General features: G+C 38.4%; 1 protein-coding gene across 2 annotated transcripts in view; it reads left to right on the top strand.

The window, feature by feature from the left end:
- Positions 1-26,392, top strand: part of LOC127009383 (formin-like protein) — a 58,997-nt gene extending 32,605 nt beyond the window's left edge. Inside the window, exons 2-22 of one of the 2 annotated variants that reach the window (XM_050882422.1) lie at positions 11,276-11,446; positions 12,134-12,213; positions 12,383-12,466; positions 12,716-12,914; positions 13,445-13,521; positions 13,626-13,797; positions 14,594-14,737; positions 15,192-15,308; positions 15,670-15,786; positions 16,642-16,771; positions 16,979-17,283; positions 17,613-17,832; positions 18,001-18,128; positions 18,426-18,590; positions 18,812-18,896; positions 19,006-19,200; positions 19,498-19,661; positions 19,940-20,068; positions 20,489-20,635; positions 21,871-21,885; positions 23,997-26,392. In XM_050882422.1, coding sequence (XP_050738379.1) covers positions 11,276-11,446; positions 12,134-12,213; positions 12,383-12,466; positions 12,716-12,914; positions 13,445-13,521; positions 13,626-13,797; positions 14,594-14,737; positions 15,192-15,308; positions 15,670-15,786; positions 16,642-16,771; positions 16,979-17,283; positions 17,613-17,832; positions 18,001-18,128; positions 18,426-18,590; positions 18,812-18,896; positions 19,006-19,200; positions 19,498-19,661; positions 19,940-20,068; positions 20,489-20,635; positions 21,871-21,885; positions 23,997-24,206 — 3,054 coding nt within the window. In that variant the 3' untranslated portion in view covers positions 24,207-26,392. The remainder of the gene's footprint in view (positions 1-11,275; positions 11,447-12,133; positions 12,214-12,382; positions 12,467-12,715; positions 12,915-13,444; positions 13,522-13,625; positions 13,798-14,593; positions 14,738-15,191; positions 15,309-15,669; positions 15,787-16,641; positions 16,772-16,978; positions 17,284-17,612; positions 17,833-18,000; positions 18,129-18,425; positions 18,591-18,811; positions 18,897-19,005; positions 19,201-19,497; positions 19,662-19,939; positions 20,069-20,488; positions 20,636-21,870; positions 21,886-23,996) is intronic. The other variant, XM_050882423.1, reaches the window with a different exon arrangement.
- Positions 26,393-26,732: the final 340 nt, after the last annotated feature.

Raw genomic sequence — 26,732 nt, 5'->3', positions numbered from 1 at the left:
TTCACTCTTTTTATTGCATTCGTTTATTTACCTTTTCATTCTTGCCGTTTGTGTCACTCAGTTCAAGGTTTGTACTCTTTATCCTCACTTTGCAATACCTTCTGTCTTTGCAGTCTTCAAGTTCAAACAAGCTACATTTTTCTTACTTGAGATTTGTTTCCTTGACTCTCCTATTCCATTTGTTTCTTTTCTTATGTCTTACGAGTTCTTTCATTCAATTTGCGCATTACTGTATTCTTTGCTTTCACATTGCAATTCCTTCTATCTCTACAGTTTTCCAGTTCAAACAAGCTACATTTTTTTTTACTTGCAGACTTGTTTCCTTGACTCTCCTATTCCATTTGTTTATTTTATTTTGTCTTACCAGTTCTGCCATTCAATTCGCGCATTACTGCATACTCTTTGCTTTCACATTGCAATTCCTTCTATCTTTGCAGTCTTCAAGTTCAAACAAGCTACATTTTTCTTACTTGCAGATTTGTTTGCTTGACTCTCCTCTTCCATTTGTTTGTTTTATTTTGTCTTACGAGTTCTTTTATTCAATTTGCGCATTACTGTATATTCTTTGCTTTCACATTGCAATACCTTCTGTCTTTGCAGTTTTCCAGTTCAAACAAGCTACATTTTTTTTACTTGCAGATTTGTTTGCTTGACTCTCCTATTTCATTTGTTTATTTTATTTTGTCTTACGAGTTCTTCCATTCAATTTGCGCATTACTGCATACTCTTTGCTTTCACATTGCAATACCGTCTATCTTTGCAGTTTTCCAGTTCAAACAAGCTACATTTTTCTTACTTGAGATTTGTTTGCTTGACTCTCCTATTCCATTTGTTTATTTTATTTTGTCTTACGAGTTCTTCCATTCAATTCGCGCATTACTGCATACTCTTTGCTTTCACATTGCAATACCTTTTATCTTTGCAGTCTTCAAGTTCAAACAAGCTACATTTTTCTTACTTGAGATTTGTTTGCTTGACTCTCCTCTTCCATTTGTTTATTTTATTTTGTCTTACGAGTTCTTCCATTCAATTCTTTGCTTTCACATTGCAACACCTTCTGTCTTTGCAGTTTTCCCAGTTACATGAAGTTACCTTTTCACACATGTATTTGTTTCCTGGACTCTCCTACTTCATTATTTTATTTACCTTTATATTCTTACGCTTCGTCTCATTCAGTTCGTGCATTGTTGCCCTTGCCTTCCGTTCGCAGTTCCTTCTGTTTATAGGTTTTTAGTTCGGTTTCTGTACTGCAGCCCTTTTTCTCAAGCTGCAGTTCCGTCTCTATAATGTCTCACAGTTCAGGTAATGCATTGTACCCCATTCCTCCACTCTACAGTTTCATCTCTATATCGTCACCCTCATAAAATAATCGCCTAAGTCATTTTTCAGCGATTTCCAGGTTTTTGTCTACATCAATTTTTTTAACACGTGACGCCCGTTTTTGTATAGTTGCCCTCGTCATTCAGGGTTTGAGTGTTCTAGAATTGGCCTTTTCATTTCTGCCTAAATATTAAGCCAAATGAGATAATGACAGTTCTTTTCCTATTTCCTGTAAAGTAGAAAATATTGACTAAGGCGGTTTGCTTACGAAGGTGACGATATGCTGTGTCTAAGTTCATCATACGCAGCGTACTCTTTCCCTTCACTCTACGGTTCCTTCTCTTTTTGCAGTCTCCCAGTTCACCTCCTGCAGAGTCGTCCTGTCTCACTTTGTAACTCAATTTTTGTATCCTGCAGTCTCCCGGCTCTGTTCAGGTTGTACAATCCTTAACTTCGCAATTCCTTCTGTCAATCCGCAGTCCCCTAGTTCCGCGAAGTCCTTGGAGGAAGTAAAAAAGGAGAAAAAAATTGTATGTGAGGGTGGTGGTGGTGGCTGCCTCACGCCCCGCCACGCCACGCACGCCACGCCCAGCCCACCTCATCCCCCCTCACCTTGCCTTATCCGCGTGTCCCTCCAAGCCCTCGCATCCCTCATTGTCCCAGCCGTGACGGACGCCTTTGTGTGCTGCGCCTCGCTCGGCCTGACACAGATGCCCTTGCCGCTTGTGTGTGTGTGTGTGTGTGTGTGTGTGTGTGTGTGAGGTAGGAAGGAAGGAAGAGAAGGATATTACAGAGGCCGATTGTCGTTGTGCTTTTTCCTCTGTGTGGGTGTGGGTGTGTGTGTTGGAAGCCTATATAACCCAGCCTACCTTCCTTCCTTCTTTCCTTCCTTCCCTCACTCCTTCCTTCCTTCCCTCACTCCTTCCTTCCTTCCTTCACTCCTTCCTTCCTTCCCTCATTCCTTCCTTCCTTCCCTCCTTCCTTCCGTCCTTCCTTCCCTCATTCCTTCCTTCCCTCCTTTGCTGTCCTTCATCTTTCACCTTTGATTAGATAGTTATAGTGTAGCTTTTCACAAACAGCCTCGTAAGGACCATCAAGTCTGCTGTTTTTTGTTCTTCCTTTGTGTTTATTTGTGTTCCCTCCTTCCTTCCTTTGAACAGGGGATAAAGAAGGAAGAAGGAGGAGGAAGTAGCAAGTCATAAGTAGTATTAATAGTAAGAAGGAGGAACAGGAAGGAAAAGGGCACATGACACAGAGGAGGAGGAGGAGGAGTCAGGGGGAGCAGTAAGATTAAGACGGAGGAACAGGAAGAGAGGAAGCGAACACAGATAAGATGGAGGAAGAGGAAGGGGAGGGAGTCGGGAATCAGTAATAAACGCCAAAGGGAGGAGGAAGGTTTCCGGGAAAGTTTAACGTACACACACACACAGAGGGGGACTGTGTGTATATTACGAATGTGTGCCTTTACCCCTGAACACGGCACGTTAGAATAGCGGCGTCTGTCTGGAGTGGAGGAGGGGGGGAGTGACCTCTAGGCAGGGAGGGGGAAGAAGGAAGTAAGGAAGGCAGAAGGAGTAGGTACAGAGGGTCAGCTTATATTTGTGGTTGAAGAGTTCTAGGCTGGGAGGGTGAAGAAGCAAGGAAGGAAGGAACAGAAGGCAGGAAGGATAGGTACAGAGGGTCAACTGAATATTTGTACTTGGAGAGCTTTAGACAGGAATTGTGAAGAGGGAAAGAAGGAAGGAAAGATAGGTATACAACAGAGGGTCATCTTATATATGTGTTTGGAGAGCTTTAACCCCTTGACTGCGGAGTTCCTACAGCCAGACCTCAGCAAGCTACAGGAGTGGAACAAAAAGTGTCTGCTACAATTTAATGAAGAAAAATGTAAAGTCCTGCACCTTGGGAGGGGATATCCAGCACACCAATACCACACGGGAAACACTCCACTATCCACCACAAAGCCAGAGAAAGACCTGGGAATATAATGTTAACAGGCTCCCAGTGAAAAACAAATCCGTGCCAATCGCAGCGGACGGGTTAAGTAGAAAGTGTGAAGAAGGAAGGAAGGAAGGCAGAAAGGGCATGTATAGAGGTCAGCTTATATTTTTTATTGGAGAACGCTTGGCTGGGAGAGTGAAGACGAGAGGAAGGAAGGAAGGAAGGCAGGAAGTGTAAGTACAAAGGTTCAGTATATGTTTGTGGTTCTAAACAGGAAGGGTAAAGGAGGGAAGGAAAACAGGAAGGGTAGCTAGAGAGAGGGTCAGCTTATGTTTGTGGTTGACAGTAAACTCGCCGTGACTCGCGCGCACCACATCCATGACCTCAAACCAAGTCAAGTCGTTTCATGGTTGAGGAGTGTACGTAATGTGAAGTGCTACAAAGCTATTACCTGAACCATCTCGGCTTAGAAGACTTGGATGGCTATGAGTTTAATAGGTGATGTTTACGTGTTACAAGCTAGCCTTCTATTCTTCTTTTATTCCCTTGCTTCATACCTTCCTTTTTTCTTCTTTGTTTTCCTCCTCTCAACTATCTATTTCTCTTTTTTTTACGTTTTTCCGGCGCTCCTTCCTTTCCTTCCTTCCTTCCTCCTTCTGTCTTCCTTCCTTCCTACTATTCATTGTTTCCTTCATTCTTCCGACCATCCTTTCCTTCTTGCTTGCTTCCTCCTTACCATCATTTGTTTGTTTCTTTCTCCCATTTTTCGGTCTTCCTTTTTATCTCCTCCGTGCTTTCTCCCTCTCCCTTTTACTTTTTTTCCTCCATCCTTCTGGCCCTCCTTCCTTCAGTCCCTTCTTCCTTCCTACGTTCTTTCCTTTTTGGCTTCTTTGCTTGTTTGCCTCATTTTTTCCTTCCTTTGTTACTCTTTCTTTCGTTGTTTTCTTCTTTCTTTACCTACTTTCGGATGCGTGAGCTTTATTTTATTCCATTCCATATATACTTCATAACCTAACGTGCCCAAGACCAAGTGCTTCGTCCCTCGTTGATCCATTCTAGCATTGACCCCATACCTCATCCTTTGCTCGCTGGCCTGCTTACTTTCTCTACCTTACACGTGTCGTCGGGATCGGATGGGAGGAACCTCGAGCACGTGTGACCTTTTAAGATTCGTGTTAGTACTTCCTGACTTACTTCCTTGTGCCATTGAGCGGGATGCTGAGAAGGCAGTATTTAAGAGTGAAGTTCAAGGTGTGTGTGTATGTGTGTGTGTGTGTGTGTGTGTGTGTGTGTGTGTGTGTGTGTGTGTGTGCGCTACTTCCTTCTTTACTAACTTTGCAAGAAAAAAAATCATTCATCGGTTATTTTTCGGCTGGGAAAGTAGATTTTTTTGCATTTAATTCACCGCCCTTTTTCTATTTAGTTTCATGATGTGTCCTTTTAATGTTCCTTTCGTGTGTGTGTGTGTGTGTGTGTGTGTGTGTGTGTGTGTGTGTGTGTGTGTGTGTGTGTGTGTGTGTGTGTGTGTAAAAGAAGTATCAATCCCACGCTAGTTGATGCCACGTGATATAAGGTTAGGGTGTGGATGAGGGTGGGAGGGTGCGGGTGTGGGTGGAAATGGGAAGGGTATGGGAAGGGAAGGACAGGGTGTGTATGGGTAGGATGGGAATGGGGAGGGAAGGACAGGGTGTGTATTGGTGGGAAGGGTATGGGGAGGGAACAGGGCGTGCGTGGGTGGGAATGATATAGGGTATGAGGGACAGGGTATGTTGGGTATAGGTCATGGCCGAGTTATGAAGAGGGCTCAGTAGAGGCAGCAGTACCCTGTGCCAAGGGGAAGCTTATGCTCATCAAGATTGAGTTGGGGATGTATCTTCCAGCACCGTATCATGACCAAGTTACTCGTTTGCTTCTTTTATATCTCCTGCAGCCATTTATTGCCTCGTGATAATCATATATAAGTTGCTAAATTGTATAGTTTTCCATTGTTTTGTTATTGCCATATTAGACTGAAGAAATTTCCATAACTTCAGTCTTCCAAGAAAATTACTTACGAAAAAGAAGAGATGTCGAATATGCATTTCTCACGAGTGAGACAAAACTTATATCGTTGTCACATTCAGATCCATCGTAATACTTCTTTCATCTTTACCACGTGAAAACATGCGTAAAGAAAACTGGTAAAACTTTAAGGAAAAAATCTCCGTTAAAATGTGTCCGTCAGGTTACTATTTTTGTAGCGGATATGGTGCTGACGTGATTTGTGGTTGTGAAGAATGACGTACCAATACCGGTGACCCTTAAGCGCTCAAGACCTCTATAAGCCGTTCCCAGTTATGAGGTTTATAGTGGGTGTTTATGGGCGAGTGTTGGTGTGGTAGGAGTGGCGGCGAGGCGGCGGTTGCAGGATGTTGGGGAGTGCTGGGCAGCGAGGATGTGGGTGGGTTGGCGGGACAAGGGAGGGAGGGAGGGAGGGGGACACGCGGCTCTGTGCACAGTAGCCCAATGACCCTCTTCCTCCCCTACATGGTCATCCTCGTCCAGGTGTACCGTTTGTCCCCCTCCAGGCCTCCGTGTGTACTGTTACAGCGGCACGGCGTCTTGCCCTAGCCTCAAAGTCAGAACTGCTCGTCGGATTTTTTTTTTTTTTTTTAAGTATTTTTTTAGCACAGTCACCCAAGAAAAATAAGCTTACCCCGTAACATGTAGTAATTTGTAAACCGACCTACATGACACCACTAATATTCTGCATCAACCGTCTTCTTTAATATTTACTTCGTTTATAAGGAAGCCGATATTATTTTTTTTTTTTTAGCAAAGCCAGCCAAGAAAAATAAGCTAACCCCGTAACATGTAGTAATTTGTAAACCGACCTACATGACATCACTTATATTCTGCATCACCCATTTTCTTTAATATTTACTTCGTTTATAAGGAAGCCGATATTATTTTTTTTTAGCAGTCAGCCAAGAAAAATAAGCTAATCCCGTAACATGTAGTAATTTGTAAACTGACCTACATTACACCACGCATATTCTGCATCACCCATCTTTAATATTTACTTCGTTTATAAGGAAGCCCATATTATTATTATTTTTTTTTAGCAAAGCCAGCCAAGAAAAATAAGCTAACCCCGTAACATGTAGTAATTTGTAAACCGACCTACATTACACCACTTATATTCTGCATCAACCGTCTTCTTTAATATTTACTTCGTTTATAAGGAAGCCGATATCATTTTTTTTTTTTTAGCAAAGTCAGCCAAGAGAGAACCCAACCTCAGAGCATGTAATAATTTGTAAACGCCCTACAAACATTACAACACTTACATTCAGCATCGCCCATCCTCTTTACTATATACTTCGTTTATAAGGAAGCCGATATTATTATTATTATTATTTTAAGCAAAGTCAGGTAAGAGAGAACCCAACCTCAGAGCATGTAGTAATTTGTAAACGCCCTACAAACATTACAACACTTACATTCAGCATCGCCCATCATCTTTACTATTTGCTTCGTTTATGAGAGGGCCGACATTATTTGGGACCAACTGTACGTTTATCGAATTCATTGTCCTTCCCCACCCCCTTCTTCTTTCCGTCATTACGTTATATATTGTTGCGATCACGTTTTGTCTTCATTGCGTCTCTCCGTGTTGCTTTCTAAAGACGACTGTAACTCCTTCCCTACACCGTTAAAATGTCTTTCTCCTCTACTACTCCTGCATTACATTAAATTTTGTAGTGGTCACGTTTCGTTTTCATTACTTCACTTCTCTTTTGTTTCTATCATTTTTTTATAGCAGAGGAGACAGTGCAAGGGCGTAAAAAATATATATATGAAAAAAAAGCCCGCTACTTACTGCTCCTAAATAGAGTAGAGTGGCCAAAAAGAGGATTATTACTTTGCCTTCACCGTTTAAAGTCTTATTATCGGCAAACACCGGAGCCCCGCATCGTCCAGTGCCCGGAGCACCAGTTGTAGAAATGAACGCCATATCTTGAATCCTCGGAGTGTGAGTAGTCCAGTAAGGCAATAAATCAGTCCGCCGCGGAGGGCTAGAGATAGTCGGATGGTGGAAGTGACAGCTGCATGACAACGCAAGTTTTATAACCCCACCCAAGTGTCGGGTCTTCAAGATGGACACAGCGCAAGTAATAAAACTCTTATAGGGAGAGGAAAAATAAACTTGAATATTCTAGACGGTATGGGCAAAAATATATGAGTGGTAGTAGTAGTAATAGAAGTAGTAGTAGTAGTAGTAGTAGTAGTAGTAGTAGTAGTAGTAGTAGTAGTAGCAGTAGCAGCACATATCATAACTGGGGGCAATGTGTGTGTGTGTGTGTGTGTGTGCTTTGTATAATTTATTCTTCAGTGATGTGAGAAATTAGCTTTTTTCCTTGACAAAGCTTGGGCCTTTAATAAAGAGAAAAAATAACTCGGTACCCAGTATAAGTTTTCCACTTAATAAATATTTCATAGTATTTTCAAAGAAAGATAAAATGATATCTTAATTCCTTCCTATGCTCACTCTTCATTTAAGAAGCTTATACTTACTAAGGTGACGCAGCTCTGACGAATCAAAATTTGGTGTGTGTGTGTGTGTGTGTGTGTGTGTGTGTGTGTGTGTGTGTGTGTGAGAGAGATATATATATATATAGAGAGAGAGATAGATAGAGAGAGAGATATATATATATATATATATATATATATATAGATATATCTAGATATATATAGAGATATATAGAGATATATAGAGAGAGAGAGAGAGAGAGAGAGAGAGAGAGAGAGAGAGAGAGAGAGAGAGAGAGAGAGATGGAAAACTTAGACTGAGTTTTTTCTTTATTAAAGGCCCAAGCTTTGTCAAGGAAAAAGCTCATTTTTCACATCACTGAAGAATAAATTTTACAAAGGCGCAGTAACCGGGTTTCGGTCTGGAGAAAGTGTAGCAAGGCCGCGCGGCGCTCAGAAGGACAGCAGGTTCAAGTATTTGTAATGCGGACTGCAGGCAAGGGAGCAACTTGGCCAGGCCAACAAGTTTCACCCTCACTACTAATATATATATATATATATATATATATATATATATATATATATATATATATATATATATATATATATATATATATATATATATATATATATATATATATATATATATATATATATATATATATATATATATATATATATATATATATATATATATATATATATATATATATATATATATATATATATATATATATATATATATATATATATATATATATATATATATATATGAAAGTGTGTGTGTGTGTGTGTGTGTACGCGCGCGCGCGCATCAAGTGATGCATTATTATCGTGCTACTTGGTGAAGTGTTGAATACCTCATAACAGGTATGGAATGGGTTCAACTGGTTGTCTTGTTTCAAGGCGTCGCGAGGAATCCATTAGGAAAATAGTTTAAACAAGATTGAATTTCATTTAGGAAAGAGGCACGGAAAGGAAGTCATCAGGGTGGAGGCTTTTAGGCAGATTAAAGGTAGCCATCACAAATGTCTCTGAAAGTTTCATACACTTTATTGCTGAATGTATCAACTTTATAATATTGTTACGTATTATCACTGTCATACAGTCAAACCGGACATTGACATACCTCATTTTTTCAGGAAAACACATTGCTTAACTTTCTATTTTTAGCTTGGATCACTCCACTTTGGTAAAAAAAAAAAGGGGGGGGGGGGGAATTGATGGCGTCACGCTGCAGTGTTCGACTCCCGCTGGAAGGTCACGAGTCTGCTCTGTGCACATGGAAGCGTCTTGGTGAGAACGGCGACCGGCTTTGTCACGCCAGCCTCGGTGCATGGCCGTAATTGTCTGGTGTTAGAGTATTGAACTTGATATTATTTTGGCAACGAAGAAAAGTATCACACCTCCATACCTTTGTCAGACACGGATTTAGACTGAACAAGGCTCCACCACAAATAAAATACCTAATGGTGATATGAGTTGTTTCCAGGTGAGGCGTGCGAGGATCTTGCAGTGTCATTGGGGAAAACCCGTCCCATGGCTGTACACCATCATGACACACACACACACACACACACACACACACACACACACATGAGAAACGAACATTAAGAGGACACATCATAAAACTAAATACAAAAAGAGCGATGAGTAAGAAAAAAATCCACTTTCCCAATCGAACAATAATCGAGGAATGAGAACTTCTCCAAATAAAATCTTGTCTGCCAAAATTACTTATACGAGTTTAGGAAATTGCAAAACGCGATAAGATACGGGGCATTACGAGCTTGACTGAACCGTGTCAAAATGTTAAGTTAGTAAAATGTGAAGGAAGTAACACACACACACACACACACACACACACACAGACACACACTGATGTATAAGTATAGCTCTGAAAATTGATACTTTCCGAATTTGTACATGAAGTCATGGAGTCAGTTCTTGTGTCCTCAGTTGGGAGCGTGAAGAAAAAAAAGAGTAGGCTTAGCGGTATCGTTCCCCTGCTGGTGCCTCCCTCCCTCCTCGATCGTTCTCTCTTTGTTACACTGTTTGGCCCAGCGTTGAAAAATTACCTGATATTGAGTTTTTTTTTTTTTTCGGAGTAACCCTCTTGAGTGTGTGTGTGTGTGTGTGTGTGTGTGTGTGTGTGTAAGAGAGAGAGAGAGAGAGAGAGAGAGAGAGAGGGACGTTGCATGTGCACTATTTATACTGTAACCCTCATGATGATACATAATGACAGGTAGCTAACCACTGTCATGTCTGGCTGTTTATTCGCGCCGCCAAAGCAGTCTCCGTCTCACAGCTCCCGACCACTATAAATATTTGAGTATTAAAGTTCATGTTATTGAAGGTGTTCATTTTGTGTCGTTCATCAATAGCTTGCCACTGATCTCTACGGGGAACTGTACAAGGGCATGCGGGACAGTGTGAGTGTACCCAGCGAACACGTGAGCCTTAATCAGACTCGCCCTTAACCCCCCCCCCCCCCCTGTGGGAAGGGCTATTGCCGGGCCCTTGACCCATGCCCTAACGCCCTGTCCTGTCTGGTATTGAAGTTTGGTTCTCCCTCTTGGTGGGGCTTGTATATTTGTGGTGGTGAAACTTGGGTCTTGGCTGTGGGGGGAGCAAGGACAGGAGCAAGGGTCGCGGAGAGCAAGGGGTCGAGGCTGTTGTCTCCAGCATCAAAGGCGAACACGTCACCCCATGAGTCACATCCTTATCTCGACCACCTTCTTATCACATAGTTCCGCCGCCAGATATTAACATGACTTCCAAACGTCGCCCCCCCTGCATTTCCTAACCGTGCGTGTTCAGCACCCTGCCTGAGATGATTACCCCTTCCGTGGGTGAGGCAGTTTTATGATTCACTGTTTTCCAGGGAATCCTTTATACTTCCCGTGAAGTAATGAGCTCCCCCCACGCCAGCGCACTACATATACTTAGCTACTTATCAGCGGTATTTTTCTGTGTTGCCCCAACATTATTGTATTGTTTTTTTCCGTCTCCTCCACCTTATTCATCATCTTTCTTCCCTGCTTTATCTATGGGCGTGGGTGCAATTTGAGGGCGTTGTACGGGGTTGTTTATGGTGGCCGGGAGGGGGGCGGGGTCAGCAGGGATTGCGTCTGTGTACACACCCTCCTCGCGTGTCTGCCTGAGACGCCTTACAACCTTTGTCTTACCTGACAGGATAGTTCGCGTGTTTCATGGGGAAACCCAGCATGGAGGAGTTACTAATTTAATAGGTTCAGTTCCATTCTTTGTCTAAGGAAAACCCTCACTTCAGAAACGATGCTAAAATAGTTTGATAAGTTCACCTTGATTGTTTTTGTTTGTTTTTATCATGTGGAAACAGTGAATAGAAGAACATTGCTAGTTTGATAAGTCTAGTTCCAATATTTACGTCACTACAAAAAAAATCAGCTTCAGGTTTTGTTATTGTTTCCGTAAGTTACAGTTGATACCTATTACAGTACAATTTCTTCCGCTCCTTCAGGCTTCCATGGACTTGCCTCCGGATAAAGCCAAGCTGCTCAAACAGTACGACGACGTCAAGAAATGGGACATGATTTGTGACCAGGAGCGGGTCAGCGCCAAGGACCCCCCCTCGCATTACCTCAACAAGCTCAAGACTTACCTCGACCCCAAGGCTTCCAGGTCCAGCAGGGTGAGTGGCCCCTCCTCCTCCTCCTCCACCTCCACTCTCTTCCCTTACTTTCATCATAGGTCATTTATCAATTTTATGTATATTTTGCGAGCGAGCGAGTGCGCCAGAGAGAGAGAGAGAGAGAGAGAGAGAGAGAGAGAGACCACTTGTACCTTATTGCTGTGTGTGTGTGTGTGTGTGTGTGTGTGAGAGAGAGAGAGAGAGATTGTATTGTACCTTATTGGTGTGTGTGTGGGGGGGGGGGGGTTCTTGCTTCATCACCAATGCAAGACGAAAGGGTTTTTTGTGTATGTGTGCGGCCCCTGGGAGTGGCATGGCCCTCGCCGAAAGCTGGGAGATGTCATCACAGCATGCGAGGGAGTGTGGTGCTGCGGGGCCAAGGTGGAGGCGGCGGCAGCAGCGGCGGGCCACACACTCAACAAGGACGTCATTCATCACGCCAGTGTCGGCTCCCGCCCTTCCCCCCGGGTCCTCACCCACTTAGGGAGCCCCGCATGCTGTGCTACTTACATAGTTTGTCCCTTTGTCAGTCTACAAAAATTAAAATAAATCTCATCGTATACTTTTCTTGGTCTGTTGTTGAATCATCCAGATACAGATGAACCAGTAACAGCAAAATATTACACCAACTAAAAATAGTATATTAATCAACCTTTTAAAGTCTAAAGAGTTGAACTTCCATTGCAGAAAAGAAAAATGGTTGGAGATTCCACATCGACACAAGTTTTAAGAGATCTTGAAATCTCCTTGAGAACCAATCACATTGAGTAAGTAAACAACATAATGACTTGAGAATGAGACACCTGTATTTTGTCATAATGATGTTTACTTAGCTATTGCTTGTTAGTGACTCAGAGAATGTTACCTTCATGAATTGTGAGAAAAAAAAATGTTGTTCCAAATCCCTGAATTGATCAAAGTTTCTCCCCAACACAGGTGGGTCCGGGAGTTTCTCAGTGAAGAGAACCAGGGACTCGATGTGCTGGTGGATTATCTCACCTTCAGACTCATGATGCTGAGGTAAAGATATTTTAATCAGGAATATGTTATCCTCATCAATTATTATATTTAATTTTAAATATACAAAATATTTTCTACTAGATACTTCAGTAAATGTACCTCCCTTCAAAGTTTGCATTCACCTCATAATGTCTGAAAGTTGCTCTTGGTAAACAGAGTTAAGTGCTCCAAAACTCATAGAATAAAATAGATGAGGAATGTTGTCAACAAAAAGGGATATGAGTTTTATGAAGGTCCACACCCCAACAGGCATGAACAGAGGCTGCGAGAGAGCCTTGAGGAGGAGGAGGATACGAGGAACCTCAATGGCCAGCTGAAGACATCGGTGGAGAGGGACTCGCCAAGAATGAAGAGAGCCTCTCGCCATGTCCAGAAACTTAACATGGGTGACTCCAAGGATGACATTCATGTGTGCATAATGTGCATGAGAGCCATCATGAATAACAAAGTGAGCTACTCCTTCATTCTTTATGCTAAACCTTCTGTTCACAGCTCTTTCATTGCTTTTGCCATCCATTCTGTCCACAATTACCTCTCAGATGATTTGCCTTCATTTGCTTCATTGTCATAGTCATCATCTGCAGTTATATTATCAGTCTTTACTTGAACAGTCCTACCAAAAAATTGTTCTAAATAGTGAGAGGGTTTTCATGAAGATTTGTTTTATCAAGCTCATGTAAGTAAATTCAGTTGGTGGACATGACATTATTCTTCCGAGTATAATCCTCAGTTACTGGTGGCTAAATCAGGTGAAAATTATCATGTCTAATCTTCACATGCACTAGTAATGCATAGAATGGTTTCAATCTTTTAAAAGACAGCTTCCCTTTCCAATAATTATCCCTTAGCTTCGTTTTGCTGTCCCATTCCTGCCCTCTCATTTAAATTTTCATTCAAAACTTTATTTTATCTATCTATATACCTTTCACTTAATAGAGTTCATGAACATTGTAATGGTTACCATTGATATATTTTCAGTATGGGTTCAACTTGGTGTTTGAGCACCGGGAAGCCATCAGCTGCATTGCCCTCAGTTTGAACCACAGAAGTTTACGGTAAGTTGTTTGTAAAAATTATTAAATCAAAAACTATGTAACAACTTTGGTACATGACACTTTTCTTTATTTATCAACATATGCTAATAGTTTTGTTATTACAGGACGAAGGCTCTGGTATTAGAGCTGCTGGCTGCAATCTGCTTAGTGAAGGGAGGACATGAGATTATCCTTCATGCCTTTGATAACTTCAAAGACGTGTGCTCAGAGACCCAACGCTTCCAGACTCTCATGGCATACTTCATGAACTATGAGTGTTTTCATATTGAATTTATGGTTAGTCATCACCCCATTTCTCTAAGCATCATGAGTAGACAAAATTGATTGGGAAGATATGTTTGCATGGGATAGGGAAGCAGCTTGGGGAAAATGTAAAGGTGCTCGAAAGATTTCAAGAGATACATCTTTCCCAAAAGATACAGTGAACAGTGAAGCAGCTTGGTCAGTATGGTTGTTCAGTCTAAAAACTTAAACGAGTTGGAGGATGAAGTTGATCAGTTGAGATTCAGATGGTAACTCATGAGAATAGCTCATTACCTGTACTTTATCACATATAGGTAAATAAACTCAAAAAGGAAAGCAATTGATAAAAAAAATTAATAGCTAGACAGTTTTGGGCAATGTATTAATGTTTTTGTAGGTAAATACAGGAGTAGCTATTTTTTATACCCTTTAGCAGAAACTGTGTCATCATTATTATAAAAAATTGCTAAGTATATTGGACTCTCAGTGATGAATTGTTTATAGAAACATACTCAGCCTCACCTTTGTCCTCTCTGTGGTAGAGTTATTAAAGGAGGTAGCTTGAGGTATCTTTTCAAATAGTTGAGCTGGAGCTAGAGGCAGCTCCACCATTAAAGTTAATATTGATAGTGCTGCTCCCTGAGGTGAATTGTTGTTAACCAGGTGTTATAAGGGCAGAATGATAAGGCTATAAAAAGTCACTTGAGAAGGAAGTATGTGAACTGTGATAGCAAAGATTATAATATTATAGTTTTGTGCTTTTTTTGTCATCATTAAATATTTGTAGATATGTTCAAGGGTTAATTTCCTCTAACTTTCTGATGGACAGGTGGCATGTATGCAGTTCGTTAACATTGTGGTGCACAGTGTTGAAGATATGAACTTCCGAGTCCACTTGCAATATGAATTCACCCAACTTGGCATTGATGATTTCCTGGAGAAGCTCAGACACCATGAGAGCGAGGAACTGCAGGTGACTAATTGTTCTATAGTTTATCAGGATAACATGGATTGGCATTTATTGTTATCATAGTATGCTGAGATCAAGCATCACTTATATCAGAGAAATATGCATGTGATTGAATTAAGTTATACAAAATAAATATAGATCAGTATGCACTTTTGACCGAAGCTTGAACTGTTGAGTTCATTGCATTATACAATATATACAATGTATTGTTCATTTGAGTCAAGGGATTATATGTGGAAGTTCTTTGAATTGCACTAAATATGTGCTCTCATCACAGAAATATGTTTGGGAGTTTGCCATAAATTTCAAGTTAATCACATGTTAATCTACACCTTGATAAACAGCCCTGTTTTAAGGAGTCTGTCCACATTCCCTTCCAGGACAATATATTGGACTTAAATTTCGAAATTTTAGAATTCAGTGTAACATCTCTAAACATTATTTTCCCCATTTGCAGATCCAAATTTCAGCATACCTTGACAATGTATTCGACGTTGCTGCATTGATGGAGGACAGTGAGACCAAAACAGCAGCCCTGGAGAGGGTGGCTGAGTTGGAGGATGAACTGGCTCTTGTAAGTTTTTCATTCTAGCATGTTAGTATTTACTTACTTACTTGACTACACTAATAAACAAAAATAATATGATGTAGTCTTTCCTGATTGGTTGTCTGCTATATTAATTATATTAGATGTCTGTCAGTGTCAATAGATGTTCATTTATTAAGTGTTTATTTTAGGATAAGTGAACAAATCGCATTGTATTTGAGTTTGATAAACGAGAAAATATTCAGTCTTTATTCACTCATTAATTCAAGAAACACAATAGTAGATTTTCATTTGTAAAAGAAAAGCATAATTTAGATGTCTCTTTTAGTAATGAAGGAGAAAAAAAATGGGTATTCACTTTTCACATTATAATCATTTTCTCACCAAGATGGCAGAGAGGATGTCTGAGATGGAATCAGAGTCTCTGGCCAAGATGGTGGAGTTGGAGGGCGAACTGGTGGAACTGAGGAAGCAAAAGGAAGATTTGGAAAACATGAACTCCCAGGTGACTACTAAGGATGGATGTAATATATATATATATATATATATATATATATATATATATATATATATATATATATATATATATATATATATATATATATATATATATATATATATATATATATATATATATATATATATATATATATATATAAAGAGAGAGAGAGAGAGATATATATATATATATATATATATATATATATATATATATATATATATATATATATATATATATATATATATATCTATATATATATATATATATATCTATAATTTTTTTGTTTTTTTTATTTATTTTTTGTTTGTGTGTGTGTATGTGTGTGTGTGTGAGATGAAGGTACCCTTCCCAGGATAATAGAAGGCTGAGCATGAAAATCTACACATGTCTTGTCAATTTTTTATTTATTTATTTATTTATTTATTTATATATTTTTTTTTTAAGGAGTTACCCATAATGGGGTTACAAATCACTGATGTGTGTACTTATCAACTAAAGCTCTCATTGTTACTGTTTCAAAGAGCGCATTTCTTTCATTACTGCTATTAGTCTTGCAACTGGATTAATTATCTGTTATAGTCAGGCAAGTGATAAGCAAGGAGCAAAAGATAAAAATTGTCATATTATAATGTAATTGTTGCATGACTGATATCATTGAGTTCCCTTCTTCATGGCTGCAACCATTTTCTGTTCCTGAGGTCTAGAGTCCCTACTTCTTGTAACTGGAAGTGTATTGAAGATGAAATAACACATGTACTGTTTAGGGATCAGAGTCATTTCTTATATCTAGGTACCTGCTTTTGATGGTCCTTGGCTCTTCCAAAGCTTGTTCTTCCTCTAACATGAGCTGTATCACAGGTCCAGGAAGAAGTTTCCACCTTGAGGCGAGAAGTGAGTCAAAAGAGTGAAGAGTCTCGACAAAGACAATCACTACTTGAAAAACAAATTCAAGAACTGGAGACACGTGCAATTTCATCTCCTGCCCTAGGTAGGTAATCCTGAAAACTTCATCATCAAACTTGTCAATGATATATTCATAATGTTGAAGTTTTTTACTAAGGTTACGACAGGATCTGTTGGATATATATTGTGATGTGAGTCCAAACATGTCATTTTCCTTTACTTTTCCCTTGTATTGTATCTTTTAAGACATTCCTCTGGAAATGGTAATAATGTTTCTTAATAACTACATCAGGCCCAGGCAGAGCAGACGAAAGTTCAATGGGAGCTACTGGAGGTGCTCCTCCCCCTCCTCCCCCTCCACTCCCTGGTGCAACTGTTGTTCCCACTCCGTGTGCTCCTCCCCCACCTCCTCCTCCCTTGCTTGGGTCTGGCCCACCTGCTCCACCCAGACTGCCTTTTGGCATGGGTATGGCTCCCATGGCTCCTCCAGCTCCTGGTGCTTTGGCTGCTCCACCAGACTCCATGACAATCAAAAAGAAAGTCAACACAAAATACAAGTTGCCAACACTGAATTGGGTTGCCCTCAAGCCTAACCAGGTATGGATAATGTGTATTTGATTTTGAACTCTGAATGTTGTTCATTAAAATTAATATCTGAAATGTGTCAATAAGATGAAATAGTTTTGCTTTTTGTTTGTCTTTCAATCTAGGTATTGAAAAGGTTTGTTGATGTTTATGTATTTTTTTTAATTAGGATGGCAAATGAATAGAGATGTTTCCTATAAATTGTTGATCTAATTTTGTCGCATATTTTTTTCACTAGTTTGCCAACTTTTTACAATTGTGCAAAAAGGTTCAAATAATGAGTGATGCTTTATTTAGTGATATTTCTTTTTCATGTATTTTTTGTGCATATTCAATTTCAGGTCCGAGGAACAGTTTTCAATGAGCTTGATGATGAAAAGCTCTTCAGTGTCATTGATTTCTTGGAGTTTGAGGAACAGTTTAAGATTGGACTTGGAGGTGGGGCTGGGAAAGCCAACGGTGATATGTCTGAGGTTGACTCCCTTCATGCGTTTGGCAGTAAACGGATTAAGAAGATGGAGTTGACCTCCCTCATGGAACACACACGCTTAAGAAATATTGGTAAGAAGCTTGACATCAATATTGCTTTTAAAATTGGATTTATTTCTTAATAGCAGCATTATAGCTTTCTTATGTGTTTGCCAATAATTAACTGCTACTATAAAAGTAAAATAGTTAGCATCTCGTTCATCCCTTAGACAATGCAGTTTACTTTGTGTTTCCCTACAGCCATCTCCCGGAGAAAACTTGACCTTCCATTTGATGTTATTAATCGAGCAGTAAACTCCTTAGACTTGAAGACCTTGAACTTAGACAGTGTAGAGCTACTACAAAGAATGGTGCCCACTGATGCAGAGGTGAGTCATCATTATTATTATTATTATCATTATTATTATTATTATTATTATTATTATTATTATTATTATTATTATTATTATTATTATTATTATTATTATTATTATTATTATTATTATTATCATCATTATTATTATTATTATTATAATTATTATTATTTGAGAGAGTTCTCATAGCACATATCCTCCAAGCTATCTTTTGTATATATCAGTGAATTTTGTGAACATATAGTGCTGAACTTAATGTAGGTATAAAAAGACAGTGAAGATAAAAAATATATCCCATTTCTACCCTACCAGATTAAGGCTTACCGAGAGTATGAGCGAGAGCGAAAACCAGTAAACCAGATGACGGAGGAAGACCAGTTTATGCTTAACCTCAGTAAAGTTGACAGACTGTCGACCAAGCTTCAGATAATGAGTTTTATTGCTAACTTCTTTGACAACATCCACATGGTGACCCCAGTAAGTTTATGTGCCTGCTGAATTTCTTTGCTAACTTTACTCACTAATTTTCTGTTTCTTTAAGATGATGCATATATCTGAGCATTAAGACCCTCAAATTACCCTCAATATCTTGACTTTTCTTTATTTCTTATTAGTGCTCATATCAAGTTTCTTGATTTAAATCTATATGGATTTGTCTAATAAGCATTCATATTAATTCTTTGCTTTCTGTTTTTCAGCAAATTCATGCCATAATCACAGCCTCAAGATCTGTCAAAAACAGTGCCAAATTGAGGAAACTACTGGAAATCATACTTGCCTTTGGTAAGTTCCATAGCTCAAGGTTTCAGTAGAAAAAAATATACAGGATCATCAGATCACTATTTAAGTTCTTATCATGTTTTCATTCCATTAATATGATTTATTCTGACAGGTAATTACATGAACAGCAGCAAGAGGGGCCCTGCCTATGGGTTCAAGCTGTCAAGTCTGGACACTCTTTGTGATACCAAATCTGCAGACAAGAAGATCAGCCTGTTGCACTATATCCAAGAAACTATACGTGTGAAATTTTCAGATCTCAATAATTTTGATGCAGAACTGAGGTTTATTGAAAAGGCTGCCCAGGGTAAGAAGAAATTCATATTAATGTTTTAAAGTTAATGTTTTGTAATATGCATATGATGTGGGATTTATTGAAAACATGTAGCAGATTCTTAAAAATGGAAAAGCTTATCCAGCGAGTTAAACAAAATATTTTTTTTTACTTAATTGAATTTTTAGTTTTATGAAACATGTTTTGATCAGTTTACATGTTCTCAATGGCCATTTATGTAATTAAAGAGACTTTAGCCCTCAGAATAGTTTTCAAACACATGAGTACGTTATGTAACATTGTGTCACCAATAAATTGTTTATATCATAGTGTCCCTCGAGAACATCATGACTGATGTGAATGAGCTAGAGAAGGGAATGGAGCAAGCCAAGAAGGAGAATGACCGCCACCGGGACATGAGAAGCGCAGAGGGCCAAGCGGCCCATGCTGTGCTCAGGGACTTCCTCAGCAACTCGGAAGACAAGCTTCGCAAGGTTAGGCTGCTTGTGGAGTTATTTTCAGTTTGAAGATGACTCGGGATTTGAGGTTTTCCTATGTATTAACATTTTATGCAAAATACAAATATTTTGTAATTCAGTAATACGGCACAAATAAAATAATCAACAACATTAGAAAGTTACTCATATACACTTTCTCTGTTCACTCTACACTTTTTTCATTGGTCTTCACCATACTGATGCATGAAATGAGATAATTTTAAGGGCAGTCATAGAGAGGCCTCTTCTTGCAATATGTTTTCTTTCTTCCATAGCTGAGAGCAGAAACCAAGACTGCCCAGACTGCCTTTGCAGAGGTGTTGGAGTATTATGGGGAAAGCTCAAGGAGCATGGCCCCCAACACCTTCTTTGCCATATTTGCCCGGTTCACCAAAGCTTTTAAGGTAAGTTGACAAGAGGTTGTTAGTATTGTGAAATTTTTGAGAGAAAAATATTAGGTAAATATTGTCAAGATAATATTTTATTTGTGAGAAAAGTGCATTAACTTAAGATAATCAGTGTGCAAATGGGGGACTTAAGTAGGTAAGCTAGCCAAGAATGTAATAATTACAGGAGAAAGTAATGAATGTAAAATCATACATAAGTAATGTAAAACACCATCAAAAGTTATTCATTTTTTTTGTAATTTCCCTTATATTGAGGGTTGAATGCAACTTCTCTCACTGGTTATGAGAGTAACTTAATTCTTGTATCATTTGAGGGCTTGTTGTATATATCCATATGTAATATAGATGAAGTTTTTCTGACTTAGTCTGTCATAAAATACCCTTCAGAATATTTGAAAATATCATTTATGTTGGCAGACGGTGGAGCAAGAAAATGAGCAGCGACGGCGTCTGGAAGCTGCAAGTCGTCAAGCAGCACTCAACCAGCAGAAGGCCCAGCAGCAGCAGCAACAGGAGCAGCAACAAGTGGCGCGGAACAACAAAATTAATGTCCGAAAACAACAGGTGAGATTACCTTCCATTTTTATCTCAAAGGAAAATATCATGTCATTTTATCTACTGCTAGTTTTCAGATTTTGACATTTTTAGTCATTAATGATCGGCTTAATAATTTTCAATTCAAAGTTCTGCAAGTCAAAACTGTGATTATCTTAGTGCTGTTTTCTGTATAGACCAGTTATAAGAATGTTGACGTCAGAAAACTCACCACTGGTGCCACAGGTTAAAGGCGGCTTTACACCTGGCAATTCCTGGCCGGCAATACAGCCGCGACAATCTAGCGGCTAGACCAGCTGGGTGCTCTCGGGAGCAAGTACGTTCACACGTGGGAGGAGCCGCTGGGAGCATCAAGACGTAAACTGCTTGTAAATGCAAGGGCATAAATTCACCCCAGACACCCCAAAAGGCTACTACCATATATTAAAACCACAATGAGTTCAGTCCATTACCCTAATATTGTAGAAATACTTTAAGTAAACGAGTTTTACCTTCAGTAGTATTGATTGATTGTTCATTTTTGCATTTAACAACAAAGGAGAAGGGAGGAACATGCCATCGCAACCCCAGGCATTACATAGTGTGATTATATAATACACGAAAATAATCGTTCCTTACCTCCTTCGATATCTCGCAAAGAGATAAACATTTCTCGGATGTCGCTGCCACTCTCTCAAAAGTTGTTTTGCGTAGACTCAGCTTCTCATACAGCTTATCTTGTGGGTCCCACAAGTATCTGTGCTGCCTGGCTCCAAATCTTGTTGTCTGTATCTGTCATTTCTTGTTTTATTGGTGCCGACATGTTGTACTCAGCCGCCAGTCGGCAATACAAGATGGACGCACTCAGCTGCAGAAAACTTGCCGCGAGAAGGGCTCCCAGACCCAGACCCAGACCATAAATGCAGCCACGCCTGTATTGCCAACTAGGAATTGCCAGGTGTAAAGCCGCCTTAAAGTTTTACACAAATTTATTCATTAAATTATCTACACATAGATTTGTATATTGCTGTCATATAGTCTGATTTTAGATTAATAGTGATACATTTTTTTCTCAAAACCACCTTTCTAGTTTTACCAAAATATGTAGTATGCATTCATCAAATAAATAAAGTAAAAATAAATAGTCATAATGTTTAAACAATGAAAGTGTTGGAAACCTATCAGTAGATGGCTTCATTTATTATAAAACAAGATAATGTGTTGTGCATATTGTCTGATCCAAGATTTTTTTGTCTTTCCTTCAGGCATATGGAGGCGAGGTAAATTATCATTCAGTATTTTTATTGTATGTGTGTGTGCACCCAACTTTTGTCTCTTTTGTCTTGAATGTAATTATTGTGTTTCCTGTTATTGAAGCTGGACACAGGCAGGAACCAGATATTTATTGTTTTCCCAGTAGATCATCCAAATATAATATTTTTAATATTTTTTTATGTACTAATTTTGGTGTGCTATACTAATGTGCACTAGGGTTACTAGTGTGCATTTACTAATTTTTAACAATTATTTACATGAAGAAAAAAAATCCATTATCAGTTTTACTTTGCACATTAACCATACTTTGATAGTCTTAACATGTATTTCCCTGAGATAGTTGAATAAGGTATATTGGGCAACAATACAATGGAACGCACCACAAGATTTCATAACAAAAACAAACAACTGAAACACAACTTGTAGCTTTGGAAAGAATTTCTGTGTGTGCAGTTGCTGATTTAGAAAAATCACTAAGATATTTTCAGTAAATTTCTTGAAATTTATATTTGTGGTGTACAGATTTAAATAAATGTTTTACTTTATGAAAAGCCATGAGAACTAAATATTTCATATCAATATATGCAAATATTACAGGATTACAAACTTGTTTTTTCAATGATGGCCAGTTACTCACACTTTCAATAAGGACAGTCTCAGAAGAAACCTTGCTTTAGTAGATAAAGGTAAAACCTGTTAAGTATTATTTAATGATACTACCTGACATAAAACACATAATGGTACAGCTCTAACAGACTAAAGATTCATGCATCACTTTGCATCAGCTTTCATTGCTGGTTCCTTGAAAATATGTTTCCTATCGAGAAAAGCTATATATTAGAGAGACTTAAAAAAGAATCTTTATGATTAACAACTGCCTACTTCAAAACCAGTCTTGTACAACTTGTACAAAAAATGTATACATGTTCTTAACTAAATGCTTCTTTTGATCATTTCTAATAGTGAAGTATTTATCATATTATTTGTCAAAATATAAGAAATATACCTCAAAATTCAACAGTATTGCTGCAATGACACAGTTGATGTGTTTGAAAACATATGAAAACTACACCTGTCATATTTCTGGTCCATTATAGTTAATGTCTTGTAGTTAAATAATGTTTTGTAGACACAGTATTGTTAACTTATATGAATAGTAATATAGTCTTGTGCCTTTGAGTCAGTTCTACAAAGTGTAGTTATGGAATAATTGGAATCAGAGTCACTATGGCCAAGTTTTTGTTTTTCAATGTTAGATAAAAAGGATTTATTTTCAAATGTTTCTGCTTTTTGGAACTTTTGCAAGGCTTTCATAAAAGATCATTTGTACATAACCATTTTTGAAAAGGATTGTCATTACTAACCAGTATTCTTGAAGTATGTTGCCCCTTGTTATCTTGGCAGTGTCTTACACAAAATATTTGACAAAAAGCCAGATTGCATGCAAAATTAGCTTGTACAAAGCACATCTGTCAGTAAGAGGATTTGTGGAATTTAGAATTGTAGAGATGTGAATAGAGATCGATTATGAAGTTTTGTGATGAAAGAGTGGCAACATCCAACACAGGAAGAGGTTAGGAAAATGAAAGTTACCGTATTGCATTACCTCGTCACTTTCCTAGAACTGTTATATTGACATTTGATGAGAGTTCCAGTGCATAAAGGTGTCTCCATTTTTCCACCTTTAAAAAAATTTAACCAATCACTACACACATTTCCTGCCACACCCATAATTTTCAAAATTTCTCGTAGTTACTTCTATGTCTTGTACAGACTGGGAAAGAGATGCAGTATTGTCCTTTCATTGTATTTCTCATGTTTGATGAGATCAAGAGAATTATCAGAGGTTGTGACAAAAAAATTTACTGAAAATCCTGCTTGCAATAGTTCCCCTTCTTTATATTGTCTTAGGCTGTGAATGTTCATAATGTAAAAAGGATCTAGATTCCTTCCCATTCCTTATGTAGATGAGCCTATGTTGAATAATGAAGTGATGGTTGACAAGTATGGAAGACATTATGTAATACAAATATATGTTACCTTATATTTTCTACTACCAATATGGAATTTCCCTGTTCATGAGTAATTTTCATTCCCCAAAACTATTTATTTGCAGGAGGCAATCATGAGTGAAATGAAGGCAAGAGGAGTTGTGGCTGATAAGCGTTTGCTGTCCCAAGAAGATGTCTACCATGGAGCTCTTGAAGATATTCTAATTGGCCTTAAGAATGAACCTTATCGCCGGGCTGATGCAGTAAGGAGGAGTCAACGGAAGAGAAATGAAAATGTGAGATTGTCTAGAACTTTGGACGACATGGAGTTTTAATTAGTGTATCTTACTGTTAAGATAAACAGTATGCTGACAGTGCTGCGGCATTCTGGTGTCCAAATCAGATAAAATAGGACATTCTTAGTGGCTAGTGATTTGTCTTTCTGTTTTGATATATGAAGAAGTAAGTGATAGTTGTATTTTACATGTGTGGCAAAGAAAAATCTTTTCTTAGTTTTTTGTAAATTTTTAGTTTTCAAAACTTTACTTATCTAATCTTAACTATTTTGTATGAGTGAAATGCAAAGTCATTTCAAACTCATGATATCCTAAATAATCAATCCTCTTGAATATCTTTGTTTCCATCTGTGTCTCAAGGTTGGATATGTAGTTCAAACAGCCAACAGTGTTAGAGTCACATCATCATCAGCAACTTATTATTCACTTTTCATTCATTCATCATTATATTCCAATTTTAAGTTTCTTAAATCATTTTGTGATACCTTTGAATTATAAGGAAATCTTCAAGAAACCACAATATTTTATGTCAGGGTTGTTGTTATTTCTATTAATGACCATCATCACAAGACCACCAAACAAAATAACCAGTGACCAGCCTTCCCACTCAGAAATGCAACTCTATGTACTACATCCATTGCCTAGTTTTACTGCTATTCAGTTTGAAAGCAGTTTGGTGCAAGTATGTATGACTCATGGGCACTGTTTTAGAAGATTGCTTACCTTGTATCCAAATTTTGAGCTTCCACCTTGCACATGACAGTCAATCAATCAATGGGAGGAACACTGGGGGATGAGTCGTCTTGCAGTCCTACCCTACAAATCCCACAGAGCCTTGTCTTACAATAACTTATGCCTTCACAACAGGAAGTGAAAAATTGTGGCTAACTAATCCTTTTAATTTTTTTTTTTTTTTTTTTCACATTCCTTTATATACATCTTTGTCAACATAATAAGATGCTACTTGACAATCAGTTTCAATAAGTTTTCACACATCTGTTAAATCTGAAAATATCCCAGTATTCTCTAAAAGTTCAAATCAAACTTCAAATTTATTTATAATTGGGGAGGATCATGAACATCAGAAAAGGCAAGCAATTTTTTTATTTGTATTTTACAGGTTAAAATTTTAATTGTAAACATGTAAATGTAAAGAAATATTAAGATACTTTATCTAAGTTCTTGATGAAAGTAAATACACTCTGAAGTGTTTTATGTCATCATCATCATCATCATCATCATCATCATCATCGTCGTCGTCATTATCATAATGTTCTCGACAAAGAAAAATAGCTGATACATGGTAAGGATGAAAAAGAACACTCATATCAAAGAGGGAAAGATTGGCCTTTGAGTGGGCCACACTTACATGTACACAACCCGCTTTTCAGACACAGACTGATTATTAGTACAACACTGTTTATGTCTCTCATCATGGTGTTTTATGTATATGAATTATACAATAACTTTTGTATCCTTTACAATTCCCCACTTCCATCCATTACTCCAAACATATAACTCTTCCTTATATCTTTTTACTACAGGTCCCAAAGCCAAAGGACCTTTAGAATTGTCCTGTGTTATATTCAGCTTTTTTGGTACATTTTGCAAATATCTCAAAATTTTCATGAAGCATAAATACTTAAATTACAATTTATGTAGCCAGTCCATAAACCTGTAGCATGTGGCCAGTAATCTGAGTAATTTAGATAATGTCTTAATTAATGTGTTGTGATGGATGACCAAGTGGTAACTCAGATTTTTAACTTTTCTTGCATTTTTGTTTTATATTTTGTTTATAACTTCAAACTGAGTTGTGAAAAGTTGCCTTATTTTGAAATATAAATTTTTATGTGTATTTTTTTGTGTGTTAAATTAGTGTTATATTTCATTTCGTAGGGTACAGCTTGCGCGGCTGATTTCTGCGCCAGAGTCCGCACATCAAGATTTGCCATGCACCTTCATATTTGCCTCCCATACAATCATTAACATGCAAGAGGCATTAACTGTGTGTCCAGCGGTGATGTACATCTTTTTCTCCACTCACTGGTATGAGGGAAGGAGGGTCTCCCTCCCTCCCCTCCATCCAGGGGGGTTGACAGTTTGTATGGCCTTGAACAATTTAGCCTAAAATTAGCTTGGTGATGTCTTCTTATAGGAATTCCGCAGCCAAAGGGTTAAATCAGTTCCCAAAGAAACAACCAGGGAAACCAAATTTTTTTTTTTATAAAAGCAGGAACATGTTAAAACGATAGCCTGACGTTACTCCTCGTCATAGAACCAGGAAATTGAAAGAACAAACCCACACTCTTCTTGGTGATGTGTCGCTTCGTACAGTGCAAGAAACTTTGCAATGCGACCTTGGCTGCAGGTGTTATGGTGCACGGAAGAAGCCACTGATAAATGACCTCCAAAGGAAGAGGAGGCTTCATTTTGCCCAGCAATGTAAAGATCAGTGGTTGATGGAATTGTTTTGCCTCCTGGATGGTTTTCATCCATTATGTAATCCAGCAAAAGTACAAGGATGTAGGTGAAATTTTAGGCTAAATTGTTCAAGGCCATGCT

This window comes from Eriocheir sinensis, chromosome 40, assembly GCF_024679095.1.
Source record: "Eriocheir sinensis breed Jianghai 21 chromosome 40, ASM2467909v1, whole genome shotgun sequence".
Classification (NCBI taxonomy): Eukaryota; Metazoa; Arthropoda; class Malacostraca; order Decapoda; family Varunidae; genus Eriocheir; species Eriocheir sinensis.
The sequence above is the reverse complement of the archived record's forward strand: the minus strand, read 5'-3'. Positions and strand labels throughout refer to the sequence as shown.